Source organism: Grus americana, chromosome 2 (genome assembly GCF_028858705.1).
Source record: "Grus americana isolate bGruAme1 chromosome 2, bGruAme1.mat, whole genome shotgun sequence".
In the NCBI taxonomy this organism is placed as follows: Eukaryota; Metazoa; Chordata; class Aves; order Gruiformes; family Gruidae; genus Grus; species Grus americana.
Genome location: NC_072853.1, coordinates 121,373,046 through 121,399,799, shown reverse-complemented (window position 1 = coordinate 121,399,799; position 26,754 = coordinate 121,373,046). Strand labels below are relative to the sequence as shown.

The window sequence follows — 26,754 nt, the reverse complement described above, 5'->3', positions numbered from 1 at the left end:
CATTGTATACTGACATAACCGACTGTACCATGCACGCGTCCTACTTACGTATCTACAAGCTACCCACCTGATTACTAGTTGCTAAAGACCAATGACAGAAAAAGAAGAGCAGGGAAAAACTCCCCCGTCCCCTGCAATAAGTCTCAGGGATTGTTTCACCCTTTTCTTCCGGTTCACAGTTGCCTCACTTTGTCACCACGTTACCCAGTCAAAGTGAAACAGCCCGCGTTGAAGGGACCAGGGGCAACTGGCAACGGGACATTGAACCAGCTGAGCAGGGGTAGACGTGAGGGTGTTTGTCCCTAATTAAAAATCTGCTGGGTCTCGGGCAATGTGTCTTGGTCAGGTGGTGAAGCCAAAGCGGAGAGAAATCCAGGAGCTGCGGCAGGGCCGAGGGAGCATTCGAGGCTCTGCGGCAGCAAAAGGCTGGCTCGGCTCGGCCATGGCCCTGCCGGCTCCTCAAAACTTTGGGTTTTGCTAACATCAGGTAACATCTTGCTGCAGGAGACTCTGTCTGGAGTAAGCATGGGTGCGAGCGGCCAATGTGTTTGTAATATGTATCTAGATACCTGCGAGTGTAAGGGTAGGAGATCATCTGGGCGTCAGCGTAGAAAACACTGCTGGTATTTTAACACGTACGTTGTACTGAATCCCCGTCCCGCTGTCCCTGTAAACACCATTGTGCTTTTCATCTGCCACATTTGCAGCAGCAGCAGCAGGGAGATTTCCCCTGAAATGGGATTGCTGACCCAGCGGCCGCCCGGACAATGTGACGGGCGCTCCCGGGCAGCACAAAGCCCCCCTTCCAGAAAGCCGTCGCACAAAGCCGAAACCCCACACGAGCCCCAACCTGCTGGGCTCGGCACATCCCTCCCGCCAGTGCGGGGCGAGGCGGCCAGGCTGAGCGACGGCGCTCGGCAGGCTGGAGCGGCACCATGCCCTTGCCGAGGCGCCGGTCGTCCTTCTTGGGGCAGCAGCCCTCTTCCTCCGCGGCCGAGGGCTCGGGGCCACCCAGCCGCCGGGTGAGCGTCGGGAGCGGAGCAGGCCTGTTGAGACCTCCTGGAGTCTATGTGGGCACCGTCCCCACCGGCGGCGTGAGCAGCTTAGGCACCCGTGTGTCCCGCAGGGCCCTGGGCATCAGCAGCGTCTTCCTCCAGGGTCTGCGCAGCTCCTCCGCTGCTGTGCCCCTGGCCCCGGGGCTGGAGAAGGGCAGGGGCATCTCCTACGAGAGCCTGAACGGCTGCTTGGTGGAGTACATCGAGAAGGTGCGAGCTCTCGAGCAGGTCAACCAGGAGCTGGAGGAGCACATCAGAGTCTACCTGGACAAGAAAGCAGCCAGCGTGGGCAGCTGGGGAGTGCTGCGAGAGAACTGGGAGGCCATTTACCATCAGGTGAGCGCCGGAGCGCTGTCGGCAGCGGTGGGGGGGGGATATGATGGAGGGAGCTTCATGAGTCATTAGCAATCCTGAGCGGCAAGGGTTGATGCTGATGGTGAATGCCGCCTGATTTCAAGGCGCGGTGCCCTAGACGGAGGGGTTTAAATCTATCTTCATGATAATTAGCATTATCATTTCACAGTGTGCTGTGGAAAATGCCTGTTAAGCAGGAGAATTGCCTCAGGCATCCTGCGCATGGGGGTGATTGAAATGCACCCCAAGGTGAGATAGCCTGGGCTGATTAAAATGGGTGGGGGTTTTTTTCTTTTTTTTTTTTCTTAGCTGTGGTTATTACACTGAGCATCAAAATTATTAAAAGAAAACTGCTAGGACTGAATTAGTTTATCCCTCAACATGATATCATTACAAGCACGTTGTTTTGAGGTGGTTTTTTTTTTTTTAATTAGCAATTCAGATTTGTACTTTATTCCCTTGTTTGCTTAACCACATTTTCAAAAGATCTATTTATTTAAAAATAATAATTACATGGCTACAAACAAGTGACTCCTTTCCCTCCCTTTGTCACCACCCCACCACCCCTTACTCCCACCTTCTCCGTACCGTACTGGCTACAGGCTCTCCAGGAAAGTGTTTATTGTGGGGGTACAAAATGACGTTTGCATTGACCTCACAGACAAGAAAGTTCTTTTTGCTGACCAGTAAGACCAGTAAGACTTTGCAGGCTGATGTCCTGCTTGCAGCGAACACAGGGCTCTGTCCCCCGAGGTCTCGGTGCACCTTGCAAGTACCAGCTTCTCGACTCCCAGCCAGCGGGAGCGGACGGGACCCCAAAGAGTTGGAGCTCGGCATCTGGCACATTTCTTCCCGGCAGCGCTTGTGCCGGCACAGAAAATGCCATTGGCGGGTCTTCAGAGAGTCTGAAAGACAACTTTAAGTTCCCTGGGACAATTGTGTGTTTTACCTTGGGCTGGGCAGAGTTTTACTCTGGCATAGGAAAGAGGGTGCCTTTTTACAGTGTGCTGCATTTTTAGGGCAGGTCTTCACCCAGAATGCTACAAATGTCGCCTGAACCCTGAACGCGGCGGCAGAAGCTGTTGTACAAAGATCATGTCAGCAGAAACGCCCAGTTAAGCACCCACTTTTAAAGTTGTTTTCTTTTGCATTGGTAAATGACATTGCTGCCGCTAATCCTGAAAGCTTCCTGAAGGGCTGTGGTGGGTTGACCCTGGCTGGGGGCCAGGTGCCCACCAGAGCCGCTCTCTCACTCCCCTCGTTCACGAAACAGGGGAGAAAAGGTATAACGAAACGCTTGTGGGTCGAGATAAGGACAGGGAGAGATCACTCACTAATTATCGTCACAAGCAAACCAGACTGAACTTAGAGAGGGAATTCATCTGATTTATTACTAAGCAAAACAGAGTAGAGGAATGAGAAAATAAAATCAAGTCTTAAAACACCTCCCCCCACCCCTCCCATCTTCCCGGGCTCAACTTCACTCCCGGCTTCAACCTCCGCCCCCCGTCAGCGGCACAGGGGGACAGGGAATGGGGGTTACGGTCAGTTCAGCACATGTTGTTTCTGCTGCTTCTTCCTCCTCAGGGGGGGACTCCTCTCATCATTCCCCTGCTCCAGCATGGAGTCCTTCTCATGGGAGACAGTCCTTCACAAACTGCTCCAGCGTGGTCTCTTCCATGGGGTGCAGACCTTCAGGAGCAGACTGCTCCAGTGTGGGTCCCCCACGGGGTCACAAGTCCTGCCAGCAAACCTGCTCTGGCGTGGGCTCCTCTCTCCACGGATCCACAGGTCCTGCCAGGAGCTTGCTCCAGCGTGGGCTTCCCATGGGCCACAGCCTCCTTCAGGTGCCTCCACCTGCTCCGGCGTGGGGTCCTCCACGGGCTGCAGGTGGAATCTCTACACCCCCTCATCCTTCCTCCATGGGCTGCAGGGGGACAGCCTGCTTCACCATGGTCTTCACCAGGGGCTGCAGGGGGATCTCTGCTCTGGTGTCTGGAGCACCTCCTGCCCCTCCTTCTGCACTGACCTTGGTGTCTGCAGAGTTTCTTACATCTTCTCACTCCTCTCTCTGGCTGCAAAAAGCTCCCTCTAACTGTTTTTCTTCTTAAATATGTTATCACAGAGGCGCTGATTGGCTTGGCCTTGGGCAGCAGTGGGTCCGTCTTGGAGCCGGCTGGCATTGGCTCTATCAGATGCAGGGGAAGCTTCTAGCAGCTTCTCACAGAAGCCACCGCTGTAGCCCCCCCCCGCTACCAAAACCTTGCCATGCAAACCTAACACAAGGGCCTAGCTGCTAAAGGCAACGGGTGCTCTGAACCTGGGGTGCTTACGAAAAGCCATACCCTCGAACCTATCATCTCGCTGAGGTAGCTGGGGACTTTGACTTAGGTGGGGACTTTGCAGCCGCCATCCCATGTTTTCCAGACGAGTGTCCCATTTTGCCGTTGTAGACCTCTCCTGTAAAACCTACCAGGGCTTATGGTTAAGACCAAAATAAGTAGGACCCTGGGTACTTTAGGAAGGACTGTTTGATTTTTCTTTATATGAAACCCCAACATTGTAGTGCAGATGAACCTATTAATGTAAGAATTTTTCATCCAAGTTGCTTTCCTTTTAAACTTTCTTTATATTGTCATCCTGCCACCTTGCCTCTACCTCCCTTTCTTGTGAGTAAATAAGAGCAGCTCGTAATGAAATCTAGCTTGAACATTGGGCTCTTCCTATATAAAATCAGCAAAATAAAGCTATGTAGTAATAGCATTTGCAAGTATCATAGAAAATAAGAGAAGGTTAGCATCATTCATATCTATTTATCCATTAATACACATTAGAGAATATATAAAGTTTTCCAAATTACTTCAATTAAATTAATAAAACAGGCACCACTTAGAGGGTTTTGACTTTCTCAGATATAATCTGAGCTGTTATGTCCAATTCTGACTAATAGGTTTCTTTGCTTTTGTTATGTTAAGCATCTAACCAATAATGAAAGTAGGACCTCATCCAGCCCAAACACCGATTAACTCATTCATCCTGGGGCTAATTGGCAAAAATATGCCAGCATCAACACCGAAACTGTCATGTGTATTAAAACAACACTGAAATTAATTGCTGCAGAAATGGCTGCAATCACACAAAGTCAGTACCTTCCTGCCATGACGTGTCCCAGTAGGAAAAGTAAAAGATGTTCAGGAGCAAGGTGTAACAGAAAGGAGAAATACCTGGCAGATACATTTCCAGATGTAATTTTTGTAAATATATTTAGATTTTCTGTAGATGTCCACATTTGCCTTAATGTGACATATCCTTTTTTCAGCCTCCTGCAAAATCTAAAGATACATTTTGATTCCCAGCCATCCCCGTGCATTCAGCCGGGATGGATGCCCGGCAGCCGTAAAACCCCTCGGTCCCATTCGCATGAAGCAGCTGTGAAAGTTATGGGCCAGAAATACGTAACCGGGGGCGGGGTGGGGAGAATGTTCCAGACAGGAGCCCCTTCCTCTTGCCCTGCTAGTGAGCAGACAAGGATATGGCCATTAGGACTTTCCCAGTCCTAAAATCAGAACATGATGGGTCAGTCTCCGCAGTGGGGTAGGACAGACCCCAGCGGACCCGAGGTCCCGTTTCCCTCCTGCCTTTCTTGGGATGTGCCCCGCCATCCCAAATTTTGGGTAGTTATCCTCGCAGCAGTAACAACTGGGTGACAGTGTTTCTCCCAAACACAGAGCTCGTGGAAAAAACGTGGGAACGAGTGACTCGGAGGGTACAAGCAGAGGGTCCCTCAGGGGAAAAAACATTCATGTTTCTTTGCAGTTGTCAGAGCTATCACTGCAGCAGGGGAATCACTGACAGGAGCTGAGTGATGGGAAGCCACTCTCCAGCTCACAGCATTAATTATCCACCTGGGCAGCTGGTTTTTAGCAGAGCAGGTGGACACACACTAATAGGGACAGGTGCAAAGTGCGAGGATTTTTGTAGGAAACGAGGGAAATGAGAAATCCTTGCGGAGAGGAATTCATGTGACAGAAATACAAATTCATCTCATTTGACCCCAGGCGTACTCCTTTTCTCCAGGCTTCATACCGGTTTTCTTGGGGAAAATTCTCTCTCTAATCAAATGTGGCTCTTCTGCAGAATAGGAGGTTGTTTGTAACGGCAATTCCTTCCCATGGAGAAGGGAAAAGTGGACGCTTGAAATAATTTCAGCGAGTTTACAGAGAGGAGAGGGTCGCTCCGCCTCCGTGACCGTTCAATTACAGCTGCGTGGGAGGCACAGAGATTTATTTTGTCTATGAAATGGCACGTAGCGCCGTTCAGATCACAGGACTAAACACAAAAGCAGAAGAAGGAATCAACATCCTGAACCACTTTTATCACTGCTGTGACTCCCGTACATGGTTGGGAGCTTTTGAGAGATCACCAGAGTTTTTCTACAGAGATACTTTTATTTGCACCTGACCTTACTGTCAGCGTTTACTTGCTGTTAATATTAAGCCTGGAGAATACACAGGACTGACAGCCCGAGGAATCGCCGTGCTTGGACTTGCACACTGTAATTTATTTGCTGCAGAGCCAGGAGAGCCGCTGAGTATTATCTGTAACACACGCCGACGCAACACGGTGCATGCTTCGTGTCTGTAAATTGGTGAAATAGCATTCTGCCACTGATCTGAGGGCACAGCAAACTCCCACAAAATGGCACAGAGCTTGGTCAACCGCCACACAGAGGATGACAATAAATTAGTTTTAATTACGTCCTTTCAGCCACCTCCGACAGCGTAACCTTGGAGTACCTTCACATACAGCTGTGAGGTGGGGGGGTGAGGGTTTCCTCCTTGTGCTTAGGCAACACAACAGTTTTTATACATCGTTTCTTTCAGAGGTATCTCCTGCTTTGAGACCCACGCATTTTTTGATGCAGTCCTGTTTACTTATAAAATATTAGATGTATAAATGAAGTCATGTCATCTTGGATGCAGCAGGAATCAGCAAAGGACTCATCAATCTTCCCAGCCTCTCTCCAGGCATTACCTTTCCCAAGGCGATGCAAGAAATGCCACTCTTGCTGCCTTCAGCTCTGGGAAGGGCTTCAACACGGAAAGCATGACCAAAAGCATTACGAGTTTACTGCTTGGCATCTGAGCAGCAGGCGCTGGGTTGCATGATTTTAGCCTGATTTAGCTGTGAGTTACAATGTGTTGGAGGCAATGGGCTGGTATCGACCATTTCTTTCTGCGTGCGGAAGGAAAGACTAGACCAGCATGTTCTGATCTTTCTCCACAGAGGCATCATTTGCTTTAAATGAAGTGAACTTAAAAGCCAGATAATTTTCCATTACATAAATAATTAAACCATGAGATTCATTATCACGGGCCACACCCGAGGCCACGAACTCAGCAGCATTCAGAAAGGGATTCAGCATTTGTAATAGCAAAAGTATACGAAGCTATCAATAATGCATAGCCAAGAATTTGAAAGGCGTAATAAATCTTGCAATTCCAAACTTGTTCAGATCTCTTTTAAAAAATCAAAAGTTGCCAGCCACCAGGGATAAGTTCTCTCCACAAGTGTCCGTACCACATCACCCTTTTTCAAGGCTGGAGCCTGCAAACTCCGTTGAAGCAGCTGGTTTTCCTTGTTGCCGGTCATAACCAAGTAAATGTTGTCATATCCATAAAATTACAGTGAAATGAAAGAAAATTGTTGCTGCTTTATAGTCGAGATGTTTTATACCACAAATATTCAGTGTTAATTCAAGAACTGAAAAAAAAATCATGTTCAAAAGGTGTATGTTCATCACCAATGCGAGTGTTGAAAGGCAATGCATGACTTGAGCTATTATTAGTAATAATATTTGCATTTTGATAACACTTCTTTTCTTAGCTGTTTAAATGCCACACAAGCATCAGTGAATTAAGCCTCCCAGAAACCCTGTGAAGCAGGACAGTGTTTTCTTCTGCTTTACAAGCGGAGGAGGCAATGTCCAAGTCCTTGCAGCGTTGCGAGCCCTCTCGTTTCCAATGGATGCAAAGAAGGGTGTTTCCTAAATTGCTGCATCATGCATTTTACTACCCGTGTCAGCAAAGTGGCTACGAATCTGTCTCACTAATGCTGTGTGTTTGCATCCAGCTGTTGATTATTAGCAGAATTAAATCAAACAAAAGAGCCACTAGATGGAAGTCTCACATCTCTTCTTCTCAAGCCTCGAAAAGGGCTTTCACAACTCATGCAAATCAGGGAGAATTTTTCAGGAAACCTGGTTTCTACATAGAAGCTACCGTGTAATTATTTATCCTTCAGGTTCACTGTCGGATTTAAAGCTCATTTCCAGGAGGGTGAAAGGCTAATGCCTGCTGGCTCCCACTACAACACTCATCCCTGAAGCCTTCCAAACATTAGACGGGTTTTTTTATACCATTTGTACTTACACAGCACGGTTCAGGTTCGTGTGCAGTTTTGGAAAGCCCTGGACTTTCTCACCGAATATTTGGCTTTAGCTGCCGGTCTATGAAGAGGGGAGTCGGGTATTAACCAAGTCCTCAGGAGTATGGTACCAGGGCTCGGGTAGAGACATCCACTTGCGGGGCAGGTAAGAAGCCACCTCAAGTGCTTCAATAAAGCCACAAGATTACTACTGAAAAACACTTTTAAACCCCAGTTTTCCTCTGCATAGAGGCAGAAATCCAGGCAGTGGAAAATCACCAGCTACTCCCTGCTTCTACTTTCGATGCAGCCCAAAAGCCATTTTACGCAGAATTCAGCCTCTAACCTTAGCCATTAGCACACCTCTGAGTGGCACTGGGCAGCTCACAGGATTTAATGTTACTTTTCCTCGTGGGACGTTCCCAGTTCCCTCAAAGACGTTCATTTTCATCAGACTTTAGGTCAGATGTAGTAACCGCAGGGGCTCATTGCCAGAGGCAAATGGGCTTGTTTTGACAGGGCAGGGCAAATCATGGGACAGCGTTTCTGCTCCCTGATTTGAGTCAGGAAAAAAATAAAAGATTCTCTGACAATCTACACAGTTGTAAATTGGCAGGAAGACAAAGAAATTTCTGTAGGAAAAAAAGGAAAGAAAAAAAAACAAGAAGAAAAAAAACAAGAAAAAAAACCAACCAAAAATGCAGAGATTGGATCAAAGAACTGCCTCTACCTCCATGCTGCTGCCATGTAAAAACTAAAGGTCTTTTCTCCATCTTTCAGGAGAAACTCGGGTCTCTTGGTGGAAGGGAACCCCAGGACGGCAGAAAAGCACAGCCCCAAAATCCCGGCTCTGCCCAGCCACTCTGAAATGCTGCAGAAGGGGCACCCCGGGGGCTGGGGAGTTAGGCCAGTGCTGGCAAAGCAGGGTTGCAAAAAAGCAGAGAGAAGGAAAAAAGGGGTTGAACAATAAAGATGAGCCAGTTCTGTGTGCAAGAGAGCACATAAAGGTCCTCTGTACTTGTGTGCTGCACAGCCAGGGCTGGCTGATGTGCCCTCAGATACCATCTCTGCCCACACCTGTAGCTTCTGTAACACCTCTGACTCCTGCGCATTCGCTGCGCTCTCGAATTTTCTGACACCTAAACTGGGGCTTTTTTGCTCAGTGGTGGCATTCACAGGAACTCTCTCCTCTGTCTACATGCCATTCTCATGAAATGTGTTGGAACTGCGTGTCCCTGAGATGGTCTATCCCTCTGTCATATCGGTTGGACTTGGCCAAGAAATCCCAGTTATTAAAGAAAAATTGGCCGCCCATGCAATGGCACGAGCTCTGTTTCCTTTGGAAGACAAGCTGAGCAGGAGCTGGCAGGAATGGAGCTCCAGCCCCAGGCTTCCAGCCACAGCCACCTTCCTTTTTTGTTCCTAACAGTAGGTGAGAAGTAAGCAAACCAATTTTTTTTAACTCTCATGTCTCCTCAGATTAAAAAGATGTAGAGTGCTTTTAACTTCATGATCTATTACGGTCTTCTCAATGTGGGGAATAAATTATTCCTCCAGATCTCTCCTTATCAAATGCCTTCACATATTTCGTATTTGTTTGTCCAAGCATTTTTAAGACATTGGGAGCGGTAAGCCACTTTTCGTGAGAGTAAATGTTAATTGCCATGTAGAAATGCTTCAGCCTTGCATGTCCACCTCCACCCTGTCACCAAGCAGCAGGCCAAAGAGCAGGTAGGACCATACTAAGGCAACGATCCCACTTGCAGTACTTGAGACAACTTGCCTGGACGAAGCCCTGACGTCTCCACATTGCACGGCCTGTTTCACCTGAGGGGAGCAGAGTGCTTCAGGGGATTTGCAATCTCATTTAGTTGCAGACTTAATTATCTAAAGAAATATTTCTGCTTCAAGAACTCTCCTGGCCTGCTTAAAAAGCTGCTCTTATTCATGTGGTGGGTTAGTTTCAACTGCAAATCTCCACAGGTGTCTCCTGAAAAAGACCAGAGAGATGTTCAGTTTAGCTCCTCCAAAGCGACAGTGTGGACCACAGGATGGCTGGAGCCCCTAGACAGTTATTTGCAGAGATGATTGCTCTAATCCTGGTACCGAATTCAGCATGTCTTCAGTCACCTCCATAGTTTAGTGCACGTGTGATTCCAGGGCAGGCAGTGGTCTTTTTTTATCTTTTTATCATTTTATATAACCCTCTTGAACCACAAGCAGTTGCTATGTCACAAGCCTTTCAGGTTTGCTTATCCCTCAAGTGCCTCCTGGGCATTAAAGACACTCCCCCAGAGCCACAGCAATGATAACACGGTCTTATTTGCACGACCTTTCCAAAGCATTTCACGTTCCGTGTAATAATCTTTGAAGACTGCCCGCTTCTCAGGTCTCATATGTATCGCAAGAGCTTACAGGATCCCATCAGAGAAGAAAAACGATGCTCTGGGAGCTGAGGACGGCTCGTAGGCGGCATGAGCAACAAGTGTTCCTTGGCTCACTGAAGAGGACGACCCCAAAGAGGACTGCTGATATGGGAAGTAGAATAGGAACTGCATAAGTGATACTTAAACTGTATCTAGAAGACATAAGTGGGACTTAAATGATGACCATACCTTGTGCACAGTAATGAATTTTGCCCCTTGCGACCAGCTGACAATCAGAATAAATGTGTTTCCACAAGAAGATGAACGCTTAAGACCAATGAACAGTTTGATCACAAATTACAGCCTATTTGCAGAGAATTTGTGAATTTATATGTACAAAATTAATTGATTAAATTATCTGGAATGAGTCACTTGAACAGCCCTAGACTCAAGGATTATTTTCAGAATCAAAGCTATCTGCTTAAGATACATGTGCCGTGCACGTAGCTACTGTGCTGAAGCCCTTCATTGCTTGAGCTCTGTTGTCTCTCTTCTAGGTGGGCGAAGCAGTCCTTGAAAATGCTCGTCTTATGCTGCACACCGAGAACATTCAAGCTTGTGCTGAAGATTTTAAAGACCGGTAGGCTTGTGGTGGCACCCAGCTGGCCACTTTCTTTGAAACTTTACCTTGGCAAACGCTTCCCTGTAGGGAAGTAATGCTTAGTGGGTAGAATGGGCTCGTTCTTTTACGTTGACTAGTCAACCACCTGACTTGGGAGGGATTTTGTAACAGCAAAATAATTATGATGCTAATATTATTTTGGGAGATTTTGAAGATATATAGCAACAAATATGTGCACTAGCAAAATTACTTCAGCTATTCTTTGCTATACAGACATTGATCTCTTACTGAGAGGTCCGTATTCATTCAAATTTGGGTTGACATTTTATAAAGGCAAACTTCCATGTCATTTTTAGTTTTAATTTTCAGTACCACAGAAGTGGTTTTGGAAGTAAAAATCATTCTGCTGCAGCAGCTGAAAAGCAAAAACTGCACAACTAGAAACATCAGCATGGAAACATTAGATAAGAAAACAGAAATGGCCTGCAATGATTTTCCTTGTCTTTACTGAGAGAAATGAATAGTAAAAGAAGATCTTAAATACTGGCAAACTACTTTTTTTAATGTCTTTCTGTTTGCAAAGCCTACAATGCACATGAGTGCATGAAGCTGTTTAAATTTTACTCAGGAGACGTGATCCTTCTAGCTTTTACTCATAATGGACTCGTTCATTTACAAATAGCTTTTTGCAAGATCTGACACACAAACGGTATTTCAAACTAACTGATTTGTATTTCCTAGAATTTTTATCATCCCTTAAACTTCTCTCTCTCCCTGGTATTATTTTATTTAATCCTATCAAAAAGTGTGTTAATCAGGTTCTTAAGGTTGCCTTTTATTTCAGAAAGGTACAACTCTGAGATACTCATTTTATGGCTTTATGTTCAGCAAGCTACACTCATATAGTTGACAAACCAGCCATTCGAATTTCCTCTTTATTTTGATGCTATTGGAGTTTGGTCTTAAGGATGGGCTGGGACCCTGGAACATAGACCAGACTTCCATCGGCATGTCCGTTAATAAAAGTAATGCTTGATGTGCGTGTGTTTTCTTTAACCATAGCTCTGAAAAGTTTTCATGCAGAGGAATGAGCAGTTATTCTCATTTTACAGCCAAGCAAACAGAGAAAAAGCCACCCATAGTCATAATGTGTATAAATACCAGACCTAGCAAGAGACCAAGTGCCTCTCCGTGCTTATTCAGGAATCCTATCAGGCTGATATCCACTGTAGCGCAGACTGCTAACGTGGCCTGTTTTATTACACTCTGAGTTAATGACAGGGTATTCCAGGCAGTAAAATTCAAGTATAGCGAGACAAGGTGAGAGCAAAGTATTCTGTGTTTCTGTGCCTCTGTCTGGGACACACGAGCTAATTAGCACAATAGTGTCATTTTAAAAAAAATGCAGGTTTTTCTTGCTGAACTGTGCTGTATTAAGGTTTGGGGTTTTTTTTTTCTTTCTCTGCAGGTATGAAAATGAGCAGCCATTCAGAAAAGCAGTGGAAGATGAAATTAATTCCCTATATAAAGTGATTGATGATGCTAATTTAACTAAAATGGATCTAGAGAGTCAGATAGAGAGCATGAAAGAAGAACTAACTTTGCTGTCAAAGAATCACGAAGAAGTAAGTCGAGACTGGGGACACTGCAAAGCCAATGTGTGCCTGTTTCATCTGGTTGGTATCATACATCTAGTGCAAAGCAAACACTAAAAAGCTCTGCGTGCCATGTCTGGGTGGGGGGATTGTCCTGAAAACTGCTCCTGTTTCTCTCTTTGCTGTTAACTTAAAGCACTAACCTCTGAGACATGATCAAATTACTTACATTTAAGTTTTTAACTCTTTCTCATCTGATAAATATGACATGGAAGAGATGTCATCATTTCTTGCTAGACACCACACGATGGTCACAGGGCTGCACAGTCACATATGTGGACATCCCCACAGTGAGGTCTGATTCTCAGCCAGAGATGTAAAGAGAAAATGCCTGTGCAGGGAACAAGCTCTGGTCCTGCTGCACTAACACTGAGCATTAACCGGGCCCTTCGGAAAAAGTCCTGCTTGGCTTAGCAATCTGCTCGGTTCCCAAAACTGAGTCTCTCCTGAGCAACACACCCCTGAAGCAAGTCACAGGGACTGGTAGCTGGAAGGGAAGCCCATTATTACCCAATTTTGCAATACTTTCCCACTTACTGATTGCATTCAACAGCACTATCTGCATGCAGGTGGTTTATTCCCTTTGGTGGGGGTTTCAGGATCAGACCCAAATCAGCATCTTTACTGGCGGCTCAAATATGGAGCTACTACTAATCCCACATAAGGGACAGCAAGCAATTGTGCTGATGCCCCTAAAGTAAAAGAGAGCTTGAACTGAGATGTGTCATGGAAGTGAGGCACTATCCTACCTTACATTTCTTACATGTAATTTCTCCAACCACAAGATTTCAGCAACATTGGCAGGCACATGGAGACTTGGGTTACCAAGATGAAGTTGCTTCATCCCCTCCCTACTTTCATGAGTCTAATGCCAAGGCTGGCATCTTGCAGAAATTAATCAGTGGCTTCAACACCGCTGCACGGCATGAGGAAGACAGTTGTTTTAGATAAGAGGGACAATGGAAAATTGATAGAAATACATAAGGTCCCCTTTCAACTTCTGTGTATTGCAATGATTGCTGTGAAATGAGAAAAGTTGGCACCGATGCTGTTCTCTGCCCATATATATGGCATAACAAGAATAACAGCTTTCCAACAGCTCCTCTCGCTCTGCACTTAGCCAGCGAGGAGCCCTTGCAGGGTGGAAGGATGCTCCTTTCTTTACCCATTGGGAGTATCTGAGCATTCGCAGAACCACCCCAGCACAGACCTGGTTTTCCCATGGCAGCGGCACCAGGGGAAGCTGCTCAAGAGAAGTCACAGAATAAAGGCTGGAAGCAACTATTGCAATTACTCCAGTTGAGCTCTGGCACAATAAAATCCCAAGGACCTTCCTGAACTAATTAAAACCTTTCTTTCCTCCAGTACCCACACTAGGAAAGCCACATCAAGTCCTTTCGAAGCTTTTGTGCACTTGGAGTGGGCACATTTTGAGGCTTTCATTCTTACAGGTTCATAATTCACATATACTTGCCCATCCTTTTTTCCCAGTACTGTCACTGTCAGGGGCCATTGCCTACAAATGCAATTTCCAGGTGCTTTTACATGAACTTTTTTTTTTTTTTTTTTGCTTATGTCAATAGCACATATAAACAGATTGATGTAAAAGGATTGTGGTGCCAATCACAGTGCAAATGTGCAAATCTCATTTATTCTTGTGTTCCTGAACGCAGTGCACAATTGATGTACATGCAATTACATATTTTTTACATATTACATCTCCTGCTTACATACTTTTGGAGCGCTTATATGTAAAGAAAGAACAGAATGCTGTTACAGAGAAGGAGAGTGCTCTTCACCTAACGTGCACATGTGTAAAAGCACACACGTGGCTCACACAAGCTGCAAGGCTGTAGAGCTCTTGCTGCTTTGCACAACCTGTATCTCCCGGTAGATGCACGTCTGTGTTATCGCATAGTGCGATATAGTTGTGGTCCTGGGTGTGCAGCGTGTGTGTATGTCAAGCTCTGACTGCTGGAGAAACTTGCCACTGCGAAGGGCTGCTCCAGGCAGTGCCTTGGTGCAGGACTTCAGTCTCCTTCCACCACGGGGAACTCCAGCAAGTCTCCCCATGCAGAAGCAAGGCAAATCCACATCTGAAAAAGAAACCCTCCAGTGCACTAAATCATTCATGTAGAGACACCTTTCGGGACCAAATTTAATTACTCTATCTGCTTGTGGAACCGAAAGACTTCTTTCTTGAGCCCCTCCAAAGCTACCATTCAATTGTGCAGTTCACCTTTTATCTCTGTTATTTTTGTTCAAGGATGTGAAGGTGTTATACAAGCAGCTTGCTGGATCTCAGCTGGAAGAACTTGATGTTCCCCCGGGAAGTGGCCTGGACAACATACTGGAAAAAATCAGAATCCACTGGGAGAGAGACATTGAAAAGAATCGTGCTGAGACAGGTGCCCTGCTCCGTACCAAGGTAAGCACTCTGTAACCCACTCCAACATTAAGGGATTTGAAGCAAACACAACATCTGTCTAATACTCTGCAGTAACTTTGAGGGCTGAGTGTTTGTTTTTTTCCTGAAACAACAAAGGTGGCAAAAATCTAAAGGATTTCGGCCCAAGTCCATTGGAAAATACACTCATAAGTATCAGTGACTTTCCTGGGATGCCCAGAGTTAAGCAGCAGTGGAAGTGACCCTGCTGATATCACAGGTATCTACGGAAGACTTCTAAGGGCTCTGAAACATTGTCTGAGAGAAACAAGCTTAATCAGTTGATACCTTCTGTGTCAGATAAGCCACAGTCGTTACCCTTCTTACTAGGGCCACTCCTCCACTGAACAGGGGTCTGTAAATCAAAAGGGCAAAATACATTGCTCTGCACTAATTATACAGTGATAGACTCCTTGTGGGTTTCTCCTTGAAATTGTTTCCTCTGGCAGTGGTGGGAAAAATGGATATTAACTTAGAAATGAAAAGTGATGATAACAACCATTCCCTTTAAAAGTTCTCTGCCTTCCTGTTGCTGAGTCTGAAACAGCCTTTTAATGCACCAAACTGCAAGGAGAAAAGCAAGAAATACGTTTGCAAAGATATATACAAGCTCTGAGTAGGTGATTATTTTCAAAATAAAGAAGAAAAATCCTGTGACAACATGGATACTAAAGGTTCTAGGGAATGTACAAGAAGCCAACCAGAGGAGTTTATCCCAGAGATCCCATCAAGTTTGTGAGCAGGCCAAACTGTTACTAAGCAAAGTTTTCATAAGGTTAGTCTGCGGGGGCTTGATTTTCAGCTTGTACAGCCCAAAGGAAGCCAGTGACACAGTGAAAAACTACACAAGCCCAGAGAGTGCCTCCATACAAAGCATATGCAGCCCTGAAAAGCCAGAGCATCCTCAGTAGCCTCCTAAACTTTTCCCAGAAAATCTGTTCCTGGCCCACTGCTGGATTTCAGCAAAATAAGCATTACTCTGATGGCACCAAATTCTTCAGTGTCCCTTTCCTGTCCTGCTTGTTCCTGTTCCTCCTCCTCCTGTGTAAACACATGCTCACAATGTCTTTCTTCCTGTTTCTTTCATACCTTCAATATCTGGTGTTTCAACTGCAGAGAGATATCATTTGGGGAGAAAACTGCCGGCTCATACTAGACTGATCATTGGATCCCACTATCGTGTCTTCGATTGCGGCCAACACCAGATGCTGCAGAGAAATGCCAATAAACAGATGCTACCTAACCCATCCCTATTTAGCCATCATAGTCTAAGCTGTTACTGGTTTCAGTTCTTCCTGTTTTGGTTTGCTTTTTTTAATGGGAGGAAGAATCAGAATATCACAGATTTCTGGAAAGGTCAGTTTCAGTTCAGAGCAGGTTCTGGTATGACATTGTAGGGTTTTTTGTCCCCAAATATACCTCTCATTAAACCCAGATGATGCAGGTTTTTATCTTATATGGTTTTGTTTCTCAAATAGATCTATTCAGATTATTACTATTTATACAGATAACAAGAGTTCTGCTAGTTATGTCCAACCCTTTTTTCAACTAAGCTTGTGGACAAGTGGCACCATTTGGTTATCCACACTGAAAAATTTGTTGTTGCTCTTTTGCGACATCAGAGAAGAGAGAGCAGTTCCCTCCTCTCCTTTGCTCTTCATTACTGTTTTCTTCACTCTCTCTTTGTGAGTTTTCCTTGGCCCCTGATGCTTTATTTTCCTTTCTCTGCACTCGCTCTTTGGTGTAGCTGTGACCAGTTGAGACCGAGGTATTTCAAATGGTGTCCTAGTGGTGACTTAGATGTGAAAGACGTACTTTTGTTACCTTCTGACCAATTCCCTTGCCTCACTTGCTTTGTTTTCTGACTAGACTTGTAATCTTGGCTAGATTTTTCATGGGTATTCAGGCACCAAAACATACCAATTTATATTTTCATACCTAGCAGGGTTTCACATGGGATTTTTTTAGATGAGTAAGTAACCTCAAATCTTCAGTCCATTGGTTTGAGCTCTGCACGTTTTTGTCCATAATGCCCAAAACCTTTCCCTGAATTGACACAAGTGATTTAAACCCTTGTAAGGCATGCAAGCTGCTTAATATTTTCCCCAAAAACATGCTTTACTTAATGATGTGGCGCTGTTCATTCATGTAGTTTGATTCCATACATCCACCCCTGCTCATTGCTAATCTTTATTGTTTTCTGCCATCCATAAATCCTTCTAGTTCACGATTCATCCCCAAGGCAGTAAACCTTGAGGCATCAAGCTGTTAGACCGTAATCCTACTCTTCATGTCCTGTCTCTTGACCAGCTGTTGACCCATGGCAACGGATATGAAGGGTAAATCAATCCCTGAGCACAAGATTACACAGCTTCCTCTGTCATCCCCTACACTAGATCTCGTAAAAGGTTTTGAAAAATCTTGTGAATTATGTCAATTGCTTCTCCCTTCTTTGCTACTTTGCTAATATGTTCCCAGAATTCATAAGAGCTTATCAAAGTCACTTGCCTTCTGCAGATATCATGCTGATCAGACCCGGGATGTTGGTGTTCTATCCCTAATCATCCTTAATTATCTTGATTCCATGAAAAATAGACTAATGAGAGATTCTGCACCAATGTCTGGCTCAGAACTGTACAGACAGTGCTTGAAATTCACACATTCCTAGGAAACTCAAGCACATAAATGATAAAGATTTAGGAAGATGATTTCATCCTCTCCCTCTGTTAATCCAGTTGATTGTGGGCCCCACAATTCGGTATAGCCTTTCCCTTGTGGAGCATCTCAGGAACAGGAAGAGCAGAGCCCCCAGAAAACATGAATTGCTTAGTGAAGAGGGAACAAAGACTACATCTGCACTTCTCTACAGAAGGGACCCCAAAGCTGAGCCCAAGTGTCATGCCCAGCAGCACCCTCCACATGGACTCTTGGGGTGACTCAACTGGTAATCCTGTAAAGTGGATGGGGAAACCTTGTATGTACCAGAAGCTTTAGAGCTCATTCAGTGTGTGCTTACTTGCTGTGTCATGTTCAGGGCCTGATGCAGCCACCTCCATCTACTCCATCCGTCTCTTCTGTCATTCACATCACTAACGTCAGGTAGCTGTCACAGATTAGGGTAACTCCTGGAGGCGTTTCAGCATCACCTCTTGTGAGGGCAAGTTGGATTTATAGGTAGGATTTGGGCCACCAGCAGGGTAAATGTGAATGAGAGATGCCAGGCTTCAGGTAATGGGTGTAGGCTATAAATATAGATGCAAAGGCACTCTCCCTGCCCTATGTATCTCTTTAAAAAGAGGCATTTATAGTCCTCGTACCATAATAATGTGCAGACTACACTCTCAACATAACTTAGGAAACACAAATTGCTCCAAAGTGGCAGGTCCATGATCACTAGGCTGGGTTCACGAGGACTAGTGAGGTGGAATTATGTCTCTCTGAAGCACAAGCCCCTGTAAAGTATTTCTGGAAAATATAGACTCTGTGCAATTTGCTGGAAAGGACAGTTTTGGAGTTTGGATTGAAATTCAGCCCTCTGCAACACAGGTTCATAAATCCTAAATTCTGTTTGAGACTTAACTGGTACTTAAATGACCTGAGATTATTTCATTCACAGTGACCAAGGTGTGGGGTTCATATGATGGTACAAAAAAACCCCAAAAAAGCCCCAAAAAATTATTTCTGGTGCATGGTCCCAGTTGTTTTGGGGTTTTGTTTTGTTGTTTTTTGTTTTTTTTTTTTAAATTTGATCTTACTTTTAAAATACAAGAATGCATAATCAGAAAAGCAGGACAGGGTCAAGCTGAATTTTCAGAGTGGAATGGAAGTATTTTGCATAGTTTAACTTTAGCATTAACCAGAAGAAATGAAGGTTTTGACCGAAGAATTGTCTTTGCTAGAGAGCCCAGAGCTCTGGATTGAAAACCTTGATCTCAGGCCTCATTAAAAAGTACAGAAATTTTATTTTTACTAAGGTACCTTTTCCTTCACCTATTTTCAAGGAGCCTAAACTAAACACTTAAAAACCCACAAGCAACAAGAGCATGAAATTGCACAAGAATATCTTAATTCAGTTAAGAGAAATTATTTTTCTGGCCTCTGTGATATGCCTTGCTCTCTGACTCATAGAATTGTATGTGAAAAATCAAGGTGTGAACGCTTCTGAAATCCAATAGGCTAAGTGAAAACACTTAACTTTAAAAAAAATTATAGTATAGCTACAAAATGAAGAACTATAGCAATGTTTTCTTTTTATAGGTCATTTTAAATGTACTAGTATGAATGCTGAACAGCTTTTGTTGGCATAGATAAAATATATACACTTATATGTACAGGCCATTTTACAGTAAATGCATAGAAAACATTATAATTTTGACACTAAGAAGTATCCAGAATTGTTCAACCAAGGGATTTAATATACAAGAATCAAACTTAAAGTCAGAATTGCCATAAACTGTGAAAATATTAGCTGTCAGTTTGGTATATAAGGAAACTAAAACATAATTTGAGTAGGCTGTGACAACAGTCGCCATCTTTTACTAGCAACAGGTTGAAACGACGGCTGCCGTGCGAACCCAGGAGGAAGAGCTGGTGGAGGGCCTCAGAACCGAGTTCCATGAAACAGCCTGCAAAATACAGAGCTTGCAAGCAGAAACTGAATCTCTGAGAACCTTGGTAAGTAATGTTGGTTTTTCAATGGGCATATCCTGTGCAAATTCAACATGCCTCCTGAGGAAAACATTCCTGTCTTGGGAATGCAGACTTATGAATAAATCCCGTTTTCCAGCGGATACTGTTTCCAGAGATGCCAGACGTTTCTGGGCTCTTACTGATTGATGTGATGCACTAAGTGTACCACATTTGACAACCAGATCCAAATTTCAATCTTCAGTGTCTTCATATCAATAACAATCTCTCTGAGATTGCTGGGTGGGCAGTACTTGACAATGTGAAGAATATCTGTGCCTTATAACCAAAGTAGTTCCACCTTTGTAATGATAATACACATTTTTCAAAGTGTCTAAAGAAAGGAATTCTCAAAATATTACATCTCCATTGAAGCATATTCAGTAGAGATATTGGCCAAACCTGAATAAAAATCACTATGAAGCATATGAAAACTGACTGTTTCAATGTCTGCTCTCCTGCCCTTACAGAAGAGGGGTCTGGAGAACTCTTTATACGATGCCAAGCACTGGCACGACATCGAATTGCAGAACCTAGGCTCTGTCATTTCCAAGCTGGAGGCGGAGATGGGAGAAATCAAAGTAGAAACCGAGCAGCAGCAGCGGGATCGTGAAAATCTGCTCACCAGCAAACAACAGCTGGAGAAAGACATTGCTGCGTATCACTGCCTTCTGGATGGAGAACAAAGCAGGTACTTGTCCTTAAAAGCGAGTGTGTCATGAGTGCTCCCTGGGAAGGGGTTGTGAGGTTGCTGGAAGCGGGAGGACTGAGGTGGTTCTCATGTTTCATAAGGCTGGGTGGTAGATGGTGAGGTTTGGAGAAGCAGCCAAAGAGGAACAACACCCCAAATCCAGTCGTGCAAAGATTCTTGATGTATTGGAGGTGGGTGGTTTCCAGCATTGCCACAGAAGGACAAGGTTTAGGAATATGCCGGTAGGTCTATGAGTTTCACTTCCCTGAAGACTGAGATGCAAGATTAAAAAGTTACTGCAGCATCTGAGGGCTACATTAGTGGCTGCAGAGCAGCTGCGTTGCTGTTTCTTGCCTTGGGTACGTTATGCCTTCCCTCCTGCTCCCACTGCACAGGCCAAATATTAAAGCTGTGATCTTGGGGAAGCTCCCTTCCTAACCACACAAGTTCCCCTGAAGTCTGAGGACAGAAGCTGGCCCACTGACCATACCTTTTGTGAAGAAACATAGTTCAAACTCTTAACATTTGCCCTCTGGGAATAACCTGTAAACACCTTTACAGTGGTTGGGTTGCTTGGCTGGGCTTTTTTAAGATCCTTGATCAGCAGCGTTAGTCATGGAATCTCTGAGAATCTGATCCACAGATTGTGACTTGCTCTTCTGCTCAGGTCAGGGAGAAATTTTTTTGTAATCAGATCCTGCTGAAGTTGATGAGTTTTCACCAGCTGAACTGAAGATAGTACTTGATTCAGCAATTTTCCTATTTGTAGTGGTGACCAATTTAATTTTATTTTTTTGTTTTTACTTTCAGCTAATTAGGAAACTCCCAGCCCACAGAAGACCGTTGCAAAAGAAGATGTCACTGCCAATTATGTTCGTGGAAGCTAAAAGCCCATCAAAGCAGCCTGCTTTATTCAGTTTGATTCAACAATCGAAGTAGGTTGTAGCTTGAACAACTTTATTAGACCCTCCTCATGTAATTGCTTTGCTTACAGATTTCAATTTACTCATATTGTTAAAATTATAATAAAAATAAAGAATATCAGGTTTTTTGTTTGACTTCTTTTTCTTTCCAGTATTTTTCATGATAGCTGAACGGGGTTGGATTAAGAACACAGGTCCTCCACTTTCCAGCAAGCAAACTTTCTTTTTATAGTACAAATATATCCAGACTGAACTACCCCTCCACTGTGCACACAGCATCCAGGTGGAAATGGCGATCGCTCTGTTGTGTCACAAGACCATCAGTTCACTAGTGTGAAATATAATTCAAATAATGCCGAAGCAGTTAAAGTGTGCTATTAACTCAATGCAATTAATTTTGCAATACGTAAGCCAGCATAAGCACTAACACGAGCATCCCAGCAGTACTTAATAAACGCGTTTTAACTCTAGACTAAATAAACTTCTGGGAAAGTTGAAGGTGCAGGAGAACAACAGCAGTTCTGTCTGCAGTCCAGGTCCCATCCTTTTACTGTACACTGAAAGTCCTAGCCAGGGTGTCGGTTTGTGCAAATGTGACACTTTTTGATCGATTGATACTTCTTGATATTTGTTTTTTATATGCTTGGCTCTTTCTTGATATCAACATCCCTTAAGGTAGGTTGGCCAAACTTCTTTTGAGCAGGCACCCACATAGCATCAACAGGTGGGTGACCTTAGTTTCTCGTATTTTGATGGTATCATGATGAAAAAGATCTGCCGTATTTCACTTCTGACTTTCTTTTATATTTTAAATATAGATATCCTCATTGTATCGCATTTGTATTGGTCAGATGACGTGCCAAGATGGATCCTGTGTTGTCAGAGAAACATAATGAACCTTGGCCCCTATCATACAAAATCTTAGGTAGATGGCTGGCTTTCCTTCACAAGTCCCTGCACAGGAATGAAGCCAACTGTTCACACGCTGGTTGGATTAAGACTTTACAATATAGACAGTTACACAGGGTGACAGCATAGTTTATTAAATGGACTCAAAGACTACTGAGAAATGGCATATACTGGAGAACACAATGGCATATAGCATATATGATACACAGTCTGAAGATATTTTGATCTTTAATTGAAATGTTAGCTAACAAAGACACTTAGTTTTTAATGACTGATAAAATCAAATACACTCCAAATCCACTATACTTGATCCACCAGTGAATAACAGGAATCAGCACACAAGTGTTGTCATGCCTTTCCTTGCATGTTCCCTCACACATGGAAAATCCTTTCCAATACAGTTACTTGACAAACAATTCCTCATTTATTCTCTGGGAAAAGGTCATTTGGCATGTACCACCTGGAGGACTTTGATAAAAAAATCTGCATTAAGAGATTACCCAACAACTACCAAAAAAGAAAGGCAGATGATGCCATCCTCCCTTTTTTCTTACAGAATGTAGGCTCCTTAGCAGCAGTAATATCTTCTTATGTTTCAGTGCAGAATTTAACAAGCTGAGACTTCATCAAGAATAATGATGATGAGAGAAAACACACAAATGGTGGTACAAGAGATGCGATGGCACAGACCCTTGGCTTCTTGTTAACTGAATGTTGTCTAGGAATGGTCCCTTTTTGATATTAGTGAAACACAACCTCCCCCTCATTTCTGACACATAAGAGACACCAGTTTCTCTATGACTGGAGAAAGAAGAGGGAATTTACACATTATTCCTGTATTTCTTCATAGCAGCCACCTGATAAGACAAAAAGAAAACCTGAAGATGACCTATATGGGCTGTAATTACAGACAGCAGCTTCTATAAATCATCAAATTAATTCTATAGCATAAAACATACACAATCTGGCAGCATCAGTTCTCTTTGCTATTTTCTAGTGGTGCTACAGGTAAGAAAAGACACTGCCGGCTATCCTGCTGTGAAACTGTTCTTTATAGATGTCACTGACAGACATAACCCTAGCGAAATTATGAGTCTACAATCATATTGTGATGTGAAAGGAAGGATTTTTTCAAGTTTCTTTTATGTCACTCCAAGTTCTTGTTCCAACAAAACTTAGATCATAGTTTCAAATGATACAGCATATTGCATAAAAATTAAATTAGATTCCTACTGAGATGTTTATTCATTGGAATGGAAATAGTTTCTTGCAATATCATCAAGGTATTCCAGTATGGGGAAGTAGGTGGAAAAGGAGGAAGCACCTAAGCATAAATAATGAATTTCCAGCAGCTTTTTTCTCTATATTCCTAGAACAGACCAAAAGCCACTGAAAAGATTGTTTTTGTGAATAGTTCATCAGAAGTCAAATGCAGCCCATCTGGCCCTTCTAAACCAAAGTATTTTCATATTAAGTGCTAACACTCTTTCGAGGAAAACTATCTCTACTGTTACACAGACTGCTGCTAGCTACCTAGCTAGCCGCACGGTGCTCCAGTGTGCCTGGCCAGCCTGAATGCTCTCTAAGCATTAACAGTCTTTACCATCCCAGGAAGATGGGAAATTGAGAACAGGAAAGGCTAAAGGCTTTCACAACTATTTGTCAGCACTATGGTACATAAACTGATTTATGTTTGTATTTATCCTCTAGTCTAGCAGTTGCTATATTAAATACACATGAACATGTTTCCAACTGGTTTTCCTAAGAAAATGAAAACCAGAGCACAGATTTTATTATCTCCTCCTGCAGTATCTATCACACCTATATTTCCATGTAGGGATTTGTGGCATTTCCTGTCACGAAGACTCAGGATGCAGTCAGAGGGTACAGATAATACAATCTAACAGCCAGCTGCTGCATAAAAGGACATTCCTACTCCCCCTCACTTGCTATGCCTTCCCATCACACTGTCTTGTGTTAGCACCAACACCTGCCTGACATCTCAGGAGACAGTTCAGGAAGCAAAATCAGCAGAAAATTAGCCCTGCAAAATGCAGGGAATCTTTCCCACCACTCAGCTCCCGGAATCAGGCCACTGCAGGGTCAGACACGTACCAGTAGCAGCACAGGGATGGGAGGGGGAGAGAGACCAGTCAGGGCTGTAAATCACGGCCGCCCCCCTGGTGATAGCTAGTCACCAGGTCAGATTAGCTGTACCATCAATCCATACGCATACTTTATCCTCCTCCTCAGCCAGGCACAGCTTCTGTGCCACAGCTTGAACACATGCTGCTGCATCCTTGGGGGAAGCAGAGGGCACCAGACCTACGCTAGCCCATGCTTCATTTCAGATGTCACGCTGAGTAGCGGCATACTGCACCAGCTAGGAACTGGTACTCTAGCCTACCATCCTACTGTTTACATTTTAGCATAGGCTTTATTATACTGATCCTATGGTTAAAAGATTATTTTTAAGGTGACTTCAAGCTGGCATTCCATAACATTTAATACTTCAACACAACTGCTGCCACCACTGCCTGCTTTCAGACAGCAATTACTGGTGGAGAAATGGGCATGATAATGCTTCTCCCTTATGGTTGTAGAGGTCTGAAATTATGGCAAACTCTTAGCGCCCCAAAGCTGATATGAAGGTTAAACTCCTACAGAGAACCAGGACCCATGCTGTGGCAAGGACTCCAGCAGATCCCTTCTGCAAGCTGCTCTGCACATAAGGGCACCTTCTCCAATTTCCTTAAGCAGGTGTCTGCCTAAGAGTTATCGAATTAAGCTTTCTGCTTGTGCTCTGCAAATGTCAAAGCAGTTTGCAGTGCTATCAACTTCATGTCACAGAATGGAGATAATTAGGTAGGAAGAAGCAAGGGTAAGACAAAACACTGGGTGACTGGAAATGGAAGTCTACTCCTAACTCTTGCATCGCCCACAACTCTCTTTGGCTTTTCTTTCTTCAGTTTCCCCACAGGAACAGCGGCTGCTTCATCACTTCCTCTCCACGCAGTAGTGCTTCATTCCTCAATCTTTATAAAATGCACCAAGATGCACAAGGAGCAGCATCACAACAAGACCCATCATAGCTACAGGACAGAGACAAGGCAGGACAGGCACTGCTAACATGGGGGAGGAAAGAGACAAAGTCCTCAGAGTCCTTCAGGTAAATCTGTACCTGAGCAGCGGCATTCAGAGCACGGCGTCTCACCAAAGGTTGGTCACACAGGTCAGTGATATACAGTGCAGGAGAAAGCTGCCTACTGAACTCATGCTCCTGTCATGGCAACGTGGCATTCTGGATATATTCCTTGCATTACAAACATTACTTCTGCCAGTCTGTGCCTGCAAGCCATTCCTCAGCCAAATGTCCTCTGTGTAAGTATTTAGGATCATTGAATTTGAGAGAGGAAAAGAAAAAAACAGAAATACTGACCTTTTTTTCCTGCATCTAACATTTTACACAGCAACAATCTTAACCATAAAAGCTAACGCAATGCATTTGCAGAGAACTACAAAAGCTGTGCATCAGCATGTTTTCACAATTTTACATAAAAATAAAGCTAGAAGTGGGAGGCAAATCCAAGCATAACTGCATAACTAATGCTTCCTTTACAGCGCCAGCTGAGACACACGTCTTTAAATCAGGATCTGAGCCCTCTGAGGCCTAAAACATTGCTGCTGTTTTCCATGGTTTCCACTGAGTGTGTTCCAGATTTAACAGCTGAAATGTTTCTTGGTACTCTGCTCCTGACAGGTATTGAGTTTCTAATCCAGAGTTGCTCATTCCAGCCTTACAGCACCGTGTTTGCAAGGGACAAGTGACGCAGACGCTAAAAGCAGCAAAAAGGCATCAGGTTCACATTCTTCAGCCGGATACTAGGGGTTATCCATAATAACGCAACGAAAATATTTTACCAGCTGCTGAAATTCAAAAAAAGTGTAGCTTAGAATCAGACACAGCACTGTATTTAGTGGCCATTATTAGCTTATCTACCACAAAAGCTGAGGGATACAAATTGTCTGCTTAGTTGCACATTATTATCAGTGCTGAGTCTGCGGGCCACGGCATGGTGCAGTGAGGAGGTACATCAGCTTCCTGGGCAGTAGCGGAGTACAAATGCAAGGGAAGGCAGCTTTGACAAAAGGAATGTCACTCTTCCACACTGAGCTGTCCTGTGTCACATCTTCTACACGACCTTCTATCAACCGAAGGGGACAGCAGGAGTAGGAGGGGAGCTTGGGTGCACGAAGGAGGCACAGAAAATGAGACTTAGTTACCAAATTTTCTTTCTCCTTCAGTAATTATTCCTATCAGGAAATAGAAAGTGTTGCTGATGACGTAGCATTCTTGGTGTTACCAGATGAACTGTTACACTTGCAATTTTTAGTTCTCAGGACCTGCTCTGTGCGGGATCAAATCCTATAAGTGCACAGAATGTCAATGGTAGTAGAGAAATATAAGGAGAATGCATCAGGAGAGACATAAAAAGAGGATTGTAACAAATGTCCCAAACACAGAGCACTCAACTACAGTGATTCAGTTACAGCTACAAAATGCTTCACAAAGACACAGAGTATTTAACCTCTTTCTGCAATATGACAATGGCACCTCCCC

At 44.1% G+C, this 26,754-nt stretch overlaps 1 protein-coding gene across 1 annotated transcript; it reads left to right on the top strand.

Annotated features, from left to right (window-relative positions):
- Positions 1-935: 935 nt before the first annotated feature.
- Positions 936-20,518, top strand: BFSP2 (beaded filament structural protein 2). Its single transcript, XM_054815890.1, has 6 exons — positions 936-1,391; positions 10,759-10,841; positions 12,292-12,448; positions 14,745-14,906; positions 19,467-19,598; positions 20,081-20,518. The coding sequence occupies exons 1-6, from the start codon at positions 936-938 to the stop codon at positions 20,330-20,332; spliced, it is 1,242 nt and encodes a 413-aa protein (XP_054671865.1). The 3' UTR covers positions 20,333-20,518.
- The last annotated feature ends 6,236 nt before the right edge of the window (positions 20,519-26,754 follow it).